The sequence below is a fragment of the Acomys minous genome (genome assembly GCF_964271855.1).
Source record: "Acomys minous genome assembly, chromosome: 14".
Taxonomy (NCBI): Eukaryota; Metazoa; Chordata; class Mammalia; order Rodentia; family Muridae; genus Acomys; species Acomys minous.
Window position 1 is genome coordinate 72,866,057 of NC_140496.1, and position 17,552 is coordinate 72,883,608.

Sequence of the window (17,552 nt, forward strand, 5' to 3'; positions counted from 1 at the left end):
GATTAAAGGCATGCACCACCACGACCAGCCCTGTTTTTAACATTTAAATGCTAATACTTTTTACCAAATGTTTAACATCTTTACTAAGATGTGATTACATGTCAAATTCATTTGCTTTTCTTATACAAAGGCATATAAAAAAAGATGATGTACATTGTACAGACATGTAGGTAAAGCCATGAATTGCTGAAGGCCCAGCTACCATTGTAACAGTCACAGCTATAGGTCAGAGAATAAAAGGACACTCATAGCAGCAAACACACATTTTGTCAAGAGCTCGATCTGTTCTTTCCAATCCTGAGCATTTAAGAATAGAACAAAAAAACACACTGTAGCTTTCAGATGACTACAAGTTGAGAGGCAACACAATGGTGTGGAAATAAATGTCAGTGTGTTTTGAGGACTGGAAACAGCAGATGTTTAAGAGAGCTAAATAATTTATAATCATCTGCAGACAGCTTGTACAAGTGTGAGCCTGCTCTCCTAATAGAACTCTGGAAATAGTCATAACTGTTGGATGGATTGATGAGACTACCATGGTTGGCCACTGCTATCCAGCGGGTGATATTAGAGTAGAGTTAGTTCCTAGAGAAGCCCGCCTTCTCAATCAGAGTAAGGTTTTGTATATTGAGTTTCATTTGACATAGACTATAAGAAACATTTTCTTATAAGAAATAAGAATATAAAAACTGGCTTTTAGAGAGTCATCTGCACTGTGTGCAGATTATTAGAGAAATAATTTTCTTTCTTTCTTTCTTTCTTTCTTTCTATTTATTTATTTTTGAGACAGGGTTTCCCTGTGCAGCCTTGGCTGTCCTGGACTTGCTTTTTAGACCAGGCTGCCCTCGAACTCACAGTGACCCGTCTGCCTCTACTTCCCGAGTGCTGGGACTAAAGGCATGCACCACCATGCCGGGCAGGTAGTCATTTTCAAACGAATGCAAATAAACACACACTGGAAGCTTGTCTGGCAAAGGGGAATTGGTTAGGTTGGTACTTCTCAAATGATGTGGCAGTACAGAAGTGGACTGTGCAGATTTTAATTAGGGCATGCGGATAATCCAGGAGCATTTGCCAAACACTTAACAAGAGCAAAATATTTGTAATAATAACTCGATTTAATCTTTGCCTAGGTGTCCTGAGTTTTCCAAGTGACTTTAAAGTGCTGTTGCAGGCAGAACACTGTAAATTAATTCAAGATTGCCTAGCCACGATTCAGCTAACCTTTTCTCCCCTAATTGTTAAAAATCTGGGGGTCAGGCTTGGTGGCCTTTAACCAAGCCCTAGGGCAACAGAGGTGGGTTGGTCTCTGAGATTTCAAGTCCACCATGGTTTACACAGTAAGTTCCAGCAATAACTAAAAAAAAAAAAAAAAAAAAAAAAAAAAAGACAAGAAAAAAAAAAGGTGTGGTAGGGTGGGGGAGAAAAGTATTTCTAGTAAACAAGCCATTTGAAACTATTCGATGCCTGGAAAAGGCTATTGAGGGATTTATACAGCCATTGACTTTCTTCATTCAGAAATGGCCACTGGCTCTGAGCCTTGTAACTCTTAACATTTGTCTCTAATAGTGTTACAGAGTAGCTTCTATATTTTCTATGCACTTCAGTTTTACTTTGCTAATTAGTGTTAATTGTTCTTACTGATTTCAAGAAGAGGGCTTTATTATTTGAAGACCAACAACCGTAAATTCCAATCCTAATATAACATCTGATAACCAAAGGGGGGAGGGCGGCAGTTCACTGTGGGTGGTCCAAAGAGACTCAGCAGTACTTGTCTGATGGCAGACAAAGAATGCCTTATAAGGGGTGGGTGTGATTCATCTTGAGTTGGTAAATGTTCCCTGGAAAGAGAAAAGTTTTACTCTTCCTGGCAACACAGACCCTTCCTCTGCTTTTGAAGATTTTATTTTTTGTAACCAAGACTTAGAGGGTGAATCATTGAAGTCGATTGATCTATGTCTCTCTCTCTCTCTCTCTCTCTCTCTCTCTCTCTCTCTCTCTCCCCCCCCCCTCTGTGTGTGTGTGTGTGCGTTTTAATCTCATCTGAGACAAAGATCTACACATTTTGCCAAAGGTATGGAATGCCATTTGGGATAAGAAAATAAGTGTAAAAATATTTTGAAAAGTTAAACGATCTAAAGAGATGCAAATACAAATGTATGCATTTCTGGAAGTGGGGCTTTGGCTCTGGACTCACTTTCAGAAGACTGGACGGGAAATTCAGAGAAATGAGTCAAGAACGTGTGAGTTCACAGTCAGCCTTCTCAAAGCCTGGTTGTTACAACATCCACAATGTTTTCTTCTTTCCTGCCTTAAGTGTAAAACTAGGCTAAGATTGCCTTCAGAGGATGGCATAGAATAGAGCCTGGGAGGAAGGCATCATTGGGTTGAGGTGGTGTACACGGAAAGACCCTTAGATGTTGCTCTAATCTGCCCGCCAACCTACCATGGGGTGAGTATTTAATCTGGATCAGTATTCACTCTGTTTCTGATGACATGGGATAAGATTGCTAGGTATGGACAGGAAGGAAAGCATGGGGATGGGCTGAAAAAGTAAAGGAGAATGAAGAGAGGGAAAGAAAGTAGAGCGGAGCATGCCTGTGAACCCAGCACTCAGGAAGGCAGAGGCAGGCAGATCGTTGTGAGTTCGAGGCCAGCCTGGGCTACAGCGTGAGTTCTAGGTAGCCAGGATTACACAGAGAAACCCTGTCTCAAAAAACAAACAAGAAAGAAGGAAAGAAAGAAAGGAAGGAAGGAAGAAAGGAAGGAAGGAAGGAAGGAAGGAAGAAAAAAAGTAAAGTGGTGAAGTGTGAAAAACATACTACCAGCAACAACTCAAAACCCTGGGCACTTTTACCATATACCTTTCTCTTGACCCAAAGATAATTGTGTGATTGGTATTTTTGGCTTTGAAAGAAGCTTGAGGCCCTTTTCCAGTTCATCACTATTCAATTTATTCGCGATTCTATTTTTAAATCTATCCATTCACCTCTCTACTGACCCATCTATCAACTGCTTCTCTTATTAAACTATTAACCTATATATTCAGAACTATTCTTAGTACACGGAGGAGTGTGTGTATAGGGGATTATGTGTGCATATTTGTTTCCTTTTTTTTTTTGTTTGTTTGTTTGAAGTTTGAGTTTTACTTAGTTTATTTGGTTAAGTTAAAACTGAGGCTCCTGAACTAAAAATAATCAGTCTATCTGGGAAATTAAAAACAACAGCAGATGAGCTATTACAAATCTGGTAAACCAATTATACAAATATGGAAAGTGAAAAAACATGCTTGGAATGATCTTGACTCATGTAATTGCCTCAGAATAACTTCTTAAGTGTTCCTAGGCAACAGAACTTTAATAAGAGACAAGTGGTGGGTTTGCTCGCCCTCCTTTTCTTTCTCTTCTCTCCTATGTTGTCACAGAGAACAGCTTGACTCTGTCCCTGATATATGGTGTTAGATATACTTGTTTGGGTCAAAATAGGAAGGCTGGGCATTTAGAATGTGCTATTTTCACCCATATCTCTTGCTTATTTGCTGAGGCCCTAGTTCCATGAAGGTACAAGCACCTCCATTAGGCAAGTAAGGTCACTGTGCAACAGAGAAGCACTGAACTTTCTATTTTCACATCAGGAGCTTGGGCTTACTTTTGTAACTGAATCCTGCCTTCTATCCTCTGAGTGAACCAAATAGATTCCTGAGATTCCTGTTATATGGTATTGAGTGGACTGTATTGTCCAGTATTCTTCCTCCTTTTGTGGAGGGATTTTTTTTTGAGTTCTGTGAGTCATGGCTTCAGCTGTTATCACATCCAATTTCTTGGCTTTTTCTCATGTTGTAGAGTCACACAGAAATCCAAGACTTCACACATACCTTTGCCCAACTCTACTGTACGCAGAAAACAGCTTCTAGCTATTTGGGAATCAACGAAAGCTTATTAACAGAAGGCAAAAGGTCAGAAGGGTCCTTAGGAATGTGGGAAAAAAAGCTTAGAGAACATTTAATCATAAGTAGCTTAGCTTACCCTTCATGAAGGGAATGAGCTGTGTTTGCATCATTCTCCTTGGCAGTTAACCCTTTACATTTTATGCTTGTGACATTTCTTTCGGGCACTCTGCATGTGCCAATTAAAGTCAGAGGTCTTTGGATACTATCCAAGAAGTGAAAAGTGTCTGGGGAGGAGCTTGATTGAAGACAATTTCAGTCATCGAGAGCTATAGGGTAACTGCAGGAAAGGACTCAGGATGGTAGTGAGTACTTGATGGGAACACAGCCCCTTTGGCAGACTTCTTGAGTGTGTGTGAGAAGCACCAGATTTCCTGTCACGTGTGGGGTGCAGGGCAGCAGTGAAGTGTCAGAGTAGGGTGTCTATAGCAGCCCATTTGTCTGTGCGCATGACTGTCTGAACCAAGAGGTCAGAGCACCAATGTCAACAATCATGAAGTAGATGGTTCAGCGGTCACAAGACAAGCAGGGATCACTTAAGAGGCAACCCAAAAACTGTGAGGAAAGTAGCTTAGAAGATGTCTTATGTAGCTTTCTATGCACAACACCATCTCCTCAGGTATAAATCAGGGAACCAGGCAGCATACTTTCTGAGTAATATATTCCTGGGCTAGGATTATGACTCAGGGACAGAAACCATGGAGACCCACTTAGTTTGTGCAATGTTCTACTTCTTTGTGGAAGAAATACATGCGAGCTCCCTCGCTCACATGTAACCTTTAAGTGGAGCTGTGTCTTTTACTCATCCTTGTGCACACATGTACGCATGCATAAGTGTTTAGGAATGCCAGAGGTTGGTGTTGGGATCTTTTCTCTGTATCTTCCTTTAGTTTTTTTCAAACATGGTCTCTGACACTAGAGTTTGCTGCCTTGCTAGGCTGGCCGGCCAGCAAGGGCCCCTCCCTATCCGTCATTTCCATCAGCGTCAGCCTCTACTGCTAGGGTTACAGGGAGGGGCTGCTTGCCTGGTTTATCACATGGAGGCTGAGGATTGGAGCTCCGGTCATCACATTTGCTGCGGTGGCTAAGCTTGGCACACTAGGAAAGGGGGACCCTCAGCTGAGGAAGTTCCTCCATCGGACTGATCTATGGGGAATTTTACTCCCTGTTAATTAATGGAGAGTGTACCTGGGTTCTGTTAGAAAGGCAGCCGAGCAAGCTACGGGAAGCAGGATAGTAAACAGCATTCCTCCATAGTCTTCCAGATTTCTACCCTGGCTTTCCCCAGTGATGGACTGTACTTCAAAGGCAAATAGACCCTTTTCTACCGCAAGTTGCTTTTGGTCATGGAATTAAACTAGCACATTTGCACAGAAACGGCATTAGACAACTCCCTAGCCCTTTGGTTTATACCTTCAATGAAGAATATATATATATATATATACATATATATGTGTGCATATATGTATACCAATCACCTACTATATGTCAGGGAAATCACTGTATTCCCAAGAGTCCGGTGGTGGCTCTAATTGCCCTAAACTTCCAAGCAAGGAAACTGAGGCTGAGAGAGGTGAAAGAAGACAGGCTAAGCTCCCAGTCTGTGGGTGATAGAGGAGATTTAGAAGCTGAAGGCGTGCTGTCACAAAAGCATGAACAGAGAAGGAATGAACACCTCACAGGCAGGGTCTGGCCCTGCTGCGAACTCTGAGGTAATGCCGTCATTTCTATTTTGATGTCCCTGTTTCATTCTTATCCTTGTGCTGAGCGGCCTGGCAGAGCAGCAAGTGTCACTCCCAAGCAGGCACCTAAGTGATAAGTCACAGGCAGCGCTTGGATTCTCTCTCTCTGCTCAGAGAAGGCCCAGCATCGCTCAGTGTCATTGCATCGGCTGGCTATGGAGAGCTAGCAGGAACCTACTGATTTCATCGGTAATAAAAGCTTCTTAAGCACTGTGGTAGTTACTTAGGCAGAAGAGTGAATTGAAAAACACACACCTGCTCACCTTTGACCATGTCCCCTGGAAGGGGAGACCTGGTGACACTCAGAGGAAGGACAGCAGGTTACCAAGAAGAGACTTGATACTCTATGAACATAAACAGGGGGAGGTAATCCCCCTCAGGAACAGTCATGGGGTGGGGAATAAGGGGAAAATGGGAGGGACGGAAGAATGGGAGGATACATTGAGAAGTAACAAGAATAAATTAATAAAGGAGAAAAAAAATGAAAAAAAAAACACGCACCTGATTATTTAGCAGCTTTAGAAATAGCTGAGGAAAAAAAAAAGTATTCAGCAGCCAGGTAAAGCTGCTTGACAACATGGTTTTGTAACGCAGGGCACTTGGGCTGCTGAAATCCAGGCAAGGCACAGATATTATTCACACTCATATTGTGTTTCAGAACATTCTGTCCTTGCACATTTTTTTTTGAATCAGATAAACATGCCTCTAAAGGCCGACAAAGATGTGGATTATTTACTAATTTCATGCAACTGCATCTGTTTAGGATAGTTCCTTGAGAAAGCTGTTTGGTGATTATTATAGACACTAGCCCGTATCAGCTGTATCATTCCAAGCATTCGCACTTAACATTCATTTCCAGCTGAGGAACTCTGGCTTGAGAGCCGGCTCTGTTCCTCATGGCCCCACAGCTGGGCACAGAGTCCCTTACGTTCTTTGAGCCCATTCCCTCGTCCACGGCATGGAGTTATTCCATGTTTTCTTTTTAGGATTGCTGTAACTGTTAAAAGAGTTCATGTTTAGGCAAATACTTCATTGTATTTGTACAACTTGCAAAGAGCACTTTTTGAAAAATGATGACTGTATCATCATCATCATCATCATCATCATCATCATCACCATCATCATCATGTGTGGACTAAATTCACCTGGTGCTCATTAAAGGAGTCCTGATGGCTTAATAGCACCCTGAAAGTCCAAAATTAAGTTACAGTGAAATGCCGGAAACTGGGCATATGAGGGGCAATTTGGTAAAGAGAATAAAGGGAGTTGGGTGGGCTTTAGAGAAAGAACAAAGGAATAGAACATGGCTAAAGACTTCCTGTGAGAGATAATACCTTTCCATGAGAGACCTCTTGAGTCCCGAAAACTTGCTGTGTGACATTTTGTAGGCAATGACAGCATTAGATGAGGGAATACCTGTCTGGCTGCTTTTTTTTTTTCCCCCAAGACCTCTCTGCAAAAAGTGATGGATGTCTTTCTCTAAAGGTTATTAAGACCAAATGGGGACAGCATATCCTCTATACCTCATTAAACATCTCCTGTCTCTTTAAAATTCTTGCTCAGCCAGGAGCTCTGTCTAGACAGCCACTATCACTGCGGCTAGAAGCTTTGTGCTTCCTAGAGCATTCAGGCAAGGCTGAAAGCAATCAGAGGATCCTAGTAAATACTCTGGGATTACGCAGAATTGCTGCCTGGACCTGTCCCTGGAGCCTGACTGCACACACACAGCCACTTCAGCTATCACCAGGTGCAAAGGGAACTGTAGGTGCTCAATGTGAGGGAAGGCTTGAAAAGGAGGTTCTGAGGTGAAGCCCAGAGGCCACAGCATGGCAGGGGAGGTTTGCAGGGATTAGCCTGTGAGTCATTAGAGATAAGGGTCATTCTCTGTTGGCGAATAGAGAAAGAATTCATGGGTGTAAGCTGGATGGACTCTGGGTGCAAGCGTGAGCTAAAGGGAGGCCTCGTCAGGGTTGGAGCGGTCAACTGTAGAGGCAGTCCGTCCTTGCTGTGTCTTGGTTTTTAGAAAAAAATGTTTATTATCTACTCTTTGGAAGTACACTGAGCAAACGACTTAGTGTTGGGGGTAATAAAACTAAAAGTCTCAACTACATTATCTTTGAAGAGTCCTTCATTTAAGACCATCTAAGTAAGTCAGGATAGCCAACAGTCTAACCTATTAAATCTAGGTGCATGTAAATGAACAAGGGCAGTGGAAGTCATCAGAAAGAAAAAGTCTTTATTTCCATAATTGTTCATGTTAGGACTAATGAGAGCTGTTTGTCTTCTCTGGTGAGCATTGAGAGAATTCGGTCAGGGCAGGCCTGATGAAGACTCAGAATAACCCCTGCCCAGGGCCTTCCTCACAGTGCTCACTTTAGGGAGGTCCTGGAAGTTCCCAGTATTTAAAGGAGGGGCAGGCTTTAACTTATTGTCATGATTAAGCCACAAGAAAGTCCCGTCTTTTGGGGATGAAGGAGAGAGCTTAGTAGATAAAGTGCTTTTTGCACAAGCATGAAGACCTGAGTTCGCTCCCCAGCATCTATATAAAGGCTGGGCATGATGGTATACACTTGTGATTCAGGCAGCCTGTTGGCCAGCAGTCCAGCTGATGCCATGAGATCCAAGTTCTGTGAGACAGCTTGTCTTAAAACATCAGGGGTAAGGCCTGTTCAAGACGGGGAAACTCATGCTTAGTACTATAAATCTGGCCAGTATCCTATGGTTGAGGAGATCACAGGCCTCAGGGTTGAACCAGCTACTATTATTCTGCTAAAACTGACAAAGCATCAAATTGCCTTCAAAATGTGTGTCTCTCTCTCTACCTGTAGATGAGTACAGATCTCAGACTGTATCAGAGAAATTTCTTTGTAGAGCAGATAATGATTAACATAGATACACAGAACTGGTCAAAGTACAGAGAGTATGTGTCCATAGAGTACTAAGCCACAAACAGCACACCTTTATCACATCCCCTTCCCATGGTCCAGGGACCATCAAGGAAGAAGATGTGCCGGATAGTTTTATGTCTACTTGACACAAGCTAAAGTCATCTGAGATGAGGGAATGAGGGAGCCTCAATTAAGAAAATATGTTCATAAGATCAAGCTGTAGACAAGCCTGTAGGGCACTTTCTTAATCAGTGATTGATGAGGGAGGGCCCAGCCTATTATGGATAATGCCATCCCAGACTTGTGGTCCTAGGTTGTGTGAGAAAGCAGGCTGAGCGAGCCATGGGGACCAAGCCAATTGATATCAGCTCCTGCCTCTATGTTCATGCCCTGTTTGAGTTCCTGTCCTAACTTCTTTCAATGAAGAACAATGTTGTAGAAGTGTAAGCCTTTTTCCCCAAGTTGCTTTGGTTGTGGTGTTTCATCACAGCAATAGAAACATTGACTAAGACAGAGAGCATGGAAGGATTTAAGAGCCAGACATCTGTGAGGATTTAAGTTAAGTAATGTCTTTTGGGCATGACAAGATCAGTGCACTCATGAGCACACAGCAGCTGTGATTGTCTGTGGGGAGCTGAGGAAGTCCAGAGTGAATATGTAGAAGAGAAGAGGTAGACCTGAGCGAATGTGTACTGTTGACATGGGCACAGCCACATCAAGGACCAATGCCTCAGCCCTATAGAAAATTGGTAAAGCCTTGCTCATCCAGGTCAGGCTTAGAATGGAAGAGCTTTTCTGTTGCAGGATATTTGATCCCATTGTGAACCCTGAGACTGTAAAGTGGAAAAACCTGTTTCTTGTTGTAGTATGGCTTAGCCCTAACACAAGCCTTTAACCAAAGAGCTTTCTGTTTATTGTAAGCAAGTAGTTGTGGTGTGGCTCAGCCCTGGCACACACCTTTAACCCAAGAGTTTTCTGTAAACAAGAGCTAAATAAAGTCAATTATAGGTCAAGAGGCCTGTTGACAGGGAGTGAACATAAGAAAACATAGAATGTTTTCCTGGATGTTTACAGCCCGAGACTGCTTTCCTACAGAGACCTCCTACCTAGACTAGCTAACGCCTCCCTCTGAGATTCCAGGCTGTTGTGGCAGTTGGTGCAGCTCCTTCAGAGCACACATAACCCACCTGACCCCAGACATTCTGTATATGTGTCTGCCCTTTCTCCATTCCCTTACCACCCTTAGTCAGGCCAAAGACCAAGACGTATCGGACACAGCAGCTAATGCACAAGACCTACACAACTTCAAGACAGTCAGCATTCTATCTAGAACAGGAAAGGATTCACGAGCCCATACCCCCCTAACTGGGGAGTTTCTGTGAGAGGGAGAACAAGTTTTCTATAAAGGTGTAGCTTCTGGTAGGCTGACCTTGCTTCAGTGGAGGCCCCCACACCCAGGCAGCACACATCAGAGAGCACATGGCTCATTTAAAAAAAAAAGGGTCTGAAATTCTGGTGGTAGAGAGGAAGAGGTTTATTTATCTGGGGGGGGGGGCTTGGCAGTGATTATAATAAAAGCATTTTGTATGACATTCTAAAAAATTAATACAACTATTTAAAAATTAAAAAATGAAGGAAGAAGCAACTGAGGAAGACATGCCAACATCTGTATCTGGCATTTAAGTGTGAGTGTACCTATGTATGTGTGCACACACGCGCGCGCGCGCGTGCGCGCACACACACACACACACACACACACACACACACACACAAAACTTGCCATCTACTGTCTGTGTATAGATTAAAAATAGCTTTGGTCCCTCCTCCCCAACATCTTTCTCCCATGATATCTATTTTCATGGCATCCTGTCTTATATTTGAACTTTCCAATTCTTTTCTTGGCCACCAGCTTACATTTAGGCAGGAGATTGATTTGAGCAGTACCCCAATGAAGGCCATACCTGAGGATGCTTTGCTCTAGAACCTGGGTCTGGTGTTGATCTTGCTGGTTCTGCTTCTTCATCTCTTCCTGTTCTTTTCCACTGCTGATTCCATCCAGGAGCCATTTCTCCCTCAAGGCCTTTTTCTGATGTCAGGGAATATAAATATATATTTTTATATTTGCCAACAACTCCCCAAATCTCTTGTTACTTACAAGTATTACAAATGGCAACAGTGGGCATATTAAAGAGGGGTTATTATTTTTTCCCCCCACTGACTGAGCTCAGTAAATCTGGCATTTGCTCTTCTTTGTAAGTTGCCTGACCACATCAGTATTGCAATAATTACAAGGAACTACTATGATCACGTAAAAACCTGTCAAAACAAGTATGTCTGTAGCTTATAGATAGGTGTAGAGGACATGGATTAGAGGCCATCAGATGAAGCAAGAGCCCCACGTCATCAGCTTTTGTTGACCCTTTCAGAATTCTCTGTCATTTCATCTGAGCATCACACACAACAAGAACTCTGTTCTGAGGCCAGAGAGTCTTTTCCCAGGTAATTTAGGTCTTTATAATAGATGGTTAGGTGTTTACAAAACTGTTCCCTCTCCAGACCCAATAAATAATAATAATAACAATAATAATAATAATAATAATAATAATAATAATAATAATAATACTAATACTAATACTAATACTAATAATAATAATATAGGCCTGTATTTGATTCCTGGGGTTTAAGACAGCAAGAAAACTGTCACACATCAGCATTACTTAGATTTTAACTTATTTTTAACTAATGGAATTTGAGGATAGCTAGCGTGTAGTAAAGAAGGCATTTACTTTCTTATATCTGTCAACTAGTTCAAATGTCTCTTGTTGCCTTCAGATTTCATGACTTGCAATAGTGGGCAGAGTAAAGCGGACTCACTCGTTCCTGTTATCCTGCCTCCATAAATTTGCTGTTTTCCTTTTGTTAAGCTTCTAGCTTTTTTTTCTGAAGCTAGTTTCTAGACATGTAAATCTTGTGTGTGTGTGTGTGTGTGTGTGTGTGTGTGTGTGTGTGTGTGTGTGTGTATGTGTGTGTGTGTGTGTGTGTGTGTGTGTGTACAAGTTTGTGTGTGTTCATAACTGTACAGGTGACTACACATGCACATATGTGCTGGTATGTGTGGAGGTCAGAGGTCACTGCTGTTGTCTTCCTCTCTCACAGTCCACCTTGGTATCTTTTTAAGTTCCATTTTCCTTATTTCTTTTGTGTACAGGGGTCGTACGGATGCCCTGAGTGCTTGTGCAATGTGGAGGCCAGAGGACAACCTGCATTCTCTCCCCCGACTCTATGGGTCCCAGGACGGAATGTAGGTCACCAGGCTCGGCAGTAAGCAGCTTTACCCGGTAAGTCATCTTGCTGGCTCTCCATCTTATTTTTGAGACAGGATTTGCCTCACTGATTTGGCCACACTGGTTGACAGCAAGCCCCTGTCTTCACTTTCTCAGAGGTGTGATTACAGGTGTACATTGGTGTGTTTGGATCTTGATATGTGTGCTGAGAATCTCAACTTAGGTCCTTGTGCTTCCACAGCAAGCACTTAATCAATTGAGTCATCTTCTCCACCCTCTAAGTCTTTTTTTTTTTTTTTCCGTTTTTTTTTCGAGACAGGGTTTCTCTGTGTAGCCTTGGCTGTCCTGGACTCGCTCTGTAGACCAGGCTGGCCTCGAACTCACAGCGATCCGCCTGCCTCTGCCTCCCGAGTGCTGGGATTAAAGGCGTGCGCCACCACGCCCGGCCACCCTCTAAGTCTTATTTACCTGCAAATTCATTCTTATGCATCAGTAAGTTCTAGTCTTTATGAATCATCCATAAGGACAGTACCACTTACTTGCCTGTTGGTCTAAGAAACACTCAGGTGACACAGCACCATGGTACTAAGCTAGAAGAGCCAGATCTCGTAACACCACCAGGTTAACTATTTCATGACAATTGAAGTTCTGAATCAAAAGCTGTGTGGGTGTCTGATGTTGCTCACTGGCAGACTGCTTGCCTACTGTGTATGAAGGCCTGGGTTTGATACCATCACCACTAAGGCAGGTAATAGAACCAAGATCTCTAGTAACTAAATGAAAACACAAGTGATACAGTGACACGCAAGCTGTACTTGTCAGTTTTTATAGAAAGGTCTCCTAAACATTACTACATTGCACTCAGCAATAACAACTGCCTTGCAACAAATTAATTTTTCTTACTGGAATTACAGAAAAGAAAAAAAAATGTCAATATGAACTGTAATTTGTTTTTACTGATGGATGCTATTACAGGCTAGGAGGTCAGCAGTACACACATCTCAGAGTTGTTTGATTAGGATGTTAATAAAGTAAGTGTCCATGGAAGTTTGTGTGTGCATTGAGGGTCCAGGTATCCGAATGAATGGTCACCGTGAGTACTTCAATCAGTCTAGTCTCCCCCTTCTCCCTCCCTCCCTCCCCCTCCCTCCCTCTCTCTCTCCCTCCCTCCCTCCCTCTCTCTTCCCCTCTCTCCCTGTGTGTGTGTGTGTGTTTGTGTGTGTGTGTGTGTGTTTGTGTGTGTGTGTGTGTGTAGGAGGAGGAGCTTGCAGATACCTATGTGTGTGCTGTTTACTGGCTGCCACTGTGGTGCAATGGACCGGCTTGCAGTCAGGGAAGCCGTGAAGAGTCGTGGGAGCTGAGGCAACTGGGTGGAAAGGAGTACAGATAAGCTGGTAACTGTAGACACCAGTGGAACTTTTGTAACATGGTGAAAGAGCTCAAAATTGATTTTTAAAATACTTTTGCACATTTTTGAGCCTGGTTTTGGAATTGAGCCTGGTTTCTGTTGGAATAGCCAACGATTTCTGCAAACTTAGAAGAATGTTGAAATAGCCGCTCTTTGCCCTTATTCCCTCTGCAGTCGATGCCCCCTGTAGCGTGCTCATCACAGGACAGATGCCAGCATGAGTCATATGTCAGTTATTTTAAAGGCACAGGAGAAGTTTTGCTATATTTTTAGGGTCTTGTGTAGATCCTTGTAAGTAGTAGGTTTTTCCATCCATGTCTGAAAGACCCTATGTGTACCTCCATAAAACCTACTTATCATCTAAGGCTCTACTTCAATGCCACATGTTTATAAAATTCTTATTGGACTATCTCAGATTACCCAGTTAATGTTTATAGTCTAAATAAAACCACTACCATTTAACTTTTCTTCCCAGGTTTAATCTTTAATTTCTCAAATTAGGACATGTTACTTCCTCCCTTTTGGGTCTTTGAGAGAATGTGGAGAACATCTTTGTACAGAAAATATGAAAATTTATTGCTTTAGGCGCAGGCAGGCCCTGGGACAGAGTGCACAGCTGGCAAGGAGGCATAGGTAGGTTTTCAGTAGTTGACTTGTATGCAACAGTACACAATCTGTACCACAGTGGACAGCAAGCAGTCCAAATCTTGGTGAACACATTGATTGGGTTAGAAGATGTTCCTTGGCTCCAGAAAGCACATCAATAGGAAAGATTATATGTTCTTGTTGGGACTTCATGTGTGGCCTGTCTCAAACATTATTCGAGAATTGACTGACTTCATTCAAATTGCTAAATTTTGTTCTTATTTCGTTGATTTTTTTTCTGGGTGTACATGTTGTATTTCTTGAGTGTGTCCCCTACTCAACACAAATTCAGTGTGATAGTTTGTGAGGCTAGCAGGTTCACTATGACTTTCAGCCATCCATTAAATAGTGAAAGTGTCACCTTTGATGGGAACACAGGGGTCAACGGAATGCAGAGGTCGGAGGCTAGCCAGAATCCTGAATGATGTGCCTTTTCAGAGGTCGGTGCTTTGTCCATTAGAAAAATGGATTTAGCTGAATCTGGCAAGTTTAAGTTTGGGGATCTTATGACTGTGTAGCATTGTTCATTGAGAGAATTCGTTCGATCTATTGATAGCAGCCCTGCCAGATAAGAACAGTTTCCTGCTTGGGCCTATTCACAAGGAGCTCCTGTTTGTCCTTTACTTGGATTCTCTGACTAAAAAAAAAAAACCAAAAACCTACGTAATAAAATGTTGAAACCCAATGTGCTTTAATTACAACATGACCACACCCTGTGGAAGACGTAAAGTCTGAGTTTTCAAATGGAGATTTATTTATGGTTATGATCTCATGTTCTGTCCAAACAAAATAAAATAGAAACCCAACGGTATGCAAACAACACTGGACTCATTGCAGGGAGCTTTGGAACACAAGTATCCTTGACCAGGCGAGACACTGTCTGCTCTGCAGCCCCTGGGGAAGGGCTGGCCTTTCATTGATTTCAAAAGGAACTTCCTAGCTGGCTCCACTTCCCGGGCATGTTAAACAAGGCTGCACCAGGGCCAGATTCTCAAGGTCACTCAGGAAGATTTGTAAACTCTTCCTTAAATCACAGGAGCAGTAAAATTATGTTTTCAACTCCCCCCATGTTTGCCAAGAGGTTATTTATCTCACAGAAATATCAGTGGCCTCCTGGCCTTTTCCCCACTGACTAGACCTGTGGTTCATCTGACCAGGGAAGCCTTTTCTCTCCCAAAGCATCTCTACTGGGGGTGGGCTTGTGCTTGGGGTCAGGCTATTTGAACACAAAACCACCATAAGAAAATGGAAATCAGACAGTTACCTTTAGATATTGGTGTTTCAATTTTTCTTCCTCTATTTTCAGACGTTTCTGTGAGATTTCTTCCTGTATTTTTCTTTTATCCTGAAATGAAAGAAAAGTTGAAGCATAGTTAATTTTTTTTTTGAGACAGGGTTTCTCTGTGTAGCCTTCTCTGTGTAGCTTTGGCTGTCCTGAACTGGCTTTGTAGACCAGGCTGGCCTTGAACTCACAGCGATCCACATAATTAATTTTAGAAGGTTACAAAGGTTTGTGATCTGGAAGGCCTCATTATCTGAAGGAATAGACAGCGATACACTGTTGCCCTGATGACAAGCCACCCTGGAAACTTGTTGCTTTACAGCAAAGGAGAGAAAAGTTGTAGGTGATGGTGGTGGCGGAGTGACAAAAAAGATTCAGCTTGGGGAAAATAACACAAAACTGTGTTTCAATGATGAGGAAAAGTTTCTCACTTCCTTTGGTAAAACAGAGTTAGGAGTGAAGTAATGAAAGCAAACAACAAACAAACAAACAAACAAACAGGAATTCTAGCCTGGCGTGGTGGTCCACGCCTTCAATCCCAGCACTTGGGAGGCAGAGGCAGATCTCTATGAGTTCCAGGCCAACTTTGTCTACAAAGTTAGTTCTAGGACAGCCAAGGCTACACAGAGTAACCCTGTCTTGAACAACAACAACAACAACAACAACAACAACCCAAATCAATAACCAACCAACCAAAAAAATAGGTGAGTTCTAAACTGGGGGAGATGTAATCTCAGCACTCAGGGAGGCGGTGGCAAGCAGAGCTCTGTGAGTTCGAGTCCAGCCTGGTCTACAAAGTGAGCCCAGGCCAGCCAGGGCTACACAGAGAAACTCTGTATCAAAACCAAACTAACCAACCAACCAACCAACCAACCAACAAACAAACAAAAAAGTGAGTTTTAAGGAAGGATTTTGAAAATAGTTCAGAGAAGATTGCCTCTGGGACAGGTTGAAGACATTGCTGGGTGAAAGGCCTACACATACAGAAAACAGGATAGCCTGGGGCCAGATCCTCAGAGACTGAGGAAACTAGAAAATGAGGCAGCTTCCTCCTTGTGTAACAGGCAGACAATGAAGCAATGGGGGCTTAGCTACTACTACTCTCCATTAGCTGAGGTGAAAAATAATAATTCGTAGCAGGATATATTTTCCATCAGATTTCAGCACAGTACCTCAATGGATGAATCAAAGAACCAAGCAACCAATCAGCGACCTTACAGCCTACACCACAACAGAATAGCAGACTCATTACTGCTTATAGGTTCTGTTTTCTAGAAAACAGCATACACAGTGAACAGGAAGTCTGGGTTTGGCCTCTGACTCTTCCATTTATCTGCTCCATGTTATTAGGCAAAATACCATGGCACCTGAATGACCTTGTCTGTGAAATGGGAAAACTGAAAGTATCTACATTATAAGCTCTGAAGACGGCACAAAGCAGTACCCGGGACCGTTCTCAGTGCTCAAGGGGTGTCTGCTTAGTAATATTCAGTAAATAACTACCTAACATAGCATGCATACAGAAAGCAACTGGCTCATGCTGCCAGCACTTCTGTCGATCCTAAATGCTTTAGAGATGCACTGGTTGGAATCTATACATTCGATTAGCCAAGTTAAAAGGAAAAGGAAAATTCTTATTTTCTCAATAAAAAGAAAAAAAAAACCAACAAAACCCTGAGCTGATATCATTCGCCATCTTATTCATATGGGTTTGTCTTAAATCTGCTTGCAAACTAAAAGCTCTCAGTGCATAAAATTTTGTTGCCAACAAGGGCACCTGAAAAAAAAATCTCAGGCCCAGTCAGGAGCTCACGCAGAAGGAAGATTATGGAAATATTTGGCAGCGTTATTGAAACAAGTACACAGCTTCCTGATGTGGTCCCTTTGAAGATTAAAACCTCTTAGTTTTTGATGTGTTAGTTCAGGTCCATTCGGTGAAGAAAACAACACACTGTTCCCCAGCTGTTGTGCTGGGCTTCCTTTTGTGTGTAGGAAGAATACGTGACTTCATCAACATTGCCTTTTTATATTTCATAAACAGTCCTTTGGGGGAAAAAATAACTAAGCAACAAACAAGCTTGAGCCTTTATAATCACTTAAATTTTTTTTTTTTTTTTTTTTTTTAGTTTTTTGTTTGTTTTTCTTTTCTGTGGGGGACATGCAATCTAGCCACTGGTCACAAAATTCTGTAAACCTCTGTGGGCCAATTCTCTATTGTGATTGAAAAACATTAGAAGTGTTAGTATCTAAAAATAAATAGAATGACATAAAAAAAGATCTGATATGGAGAGATTTGTTTGAGGGAAGTAAAGTAGAGAAGAGTTAGGACCTAACTGGGCCATGAGGGTAGAGACAGG

General features: G+C 42.4%; 1 protein-coding gene across 1 annotated transcript in view; it reads right to left on the reverse strand.

Annotated features, from left to right (window-relative positions):
• The window catches only part of PALMD (palmdelphin), a 49,135-nt gene that overhangs the window by 18,041 nt on the left and 13,542 nt on the right, over nucleotides 1–17,552 (reverse strand). The window contains exons 2-3 of the mRNA XM_084756352.1: nucleotides 15,178–15,258; nucleotides 10,538–10,662 (exon numbers count right to left, since the gene is read on the reverse strand). Coding sequence (XP_084612478.1) covers nucleotides 10,538–10,662; nucleotides 15,178–15,258 — 206 coding nt within the window. The remainder of the gene's footprint in view (nucleotides 1–10,537; nucleotides 10,663–15,177; nucleotides 15,259–17,552) is intronic.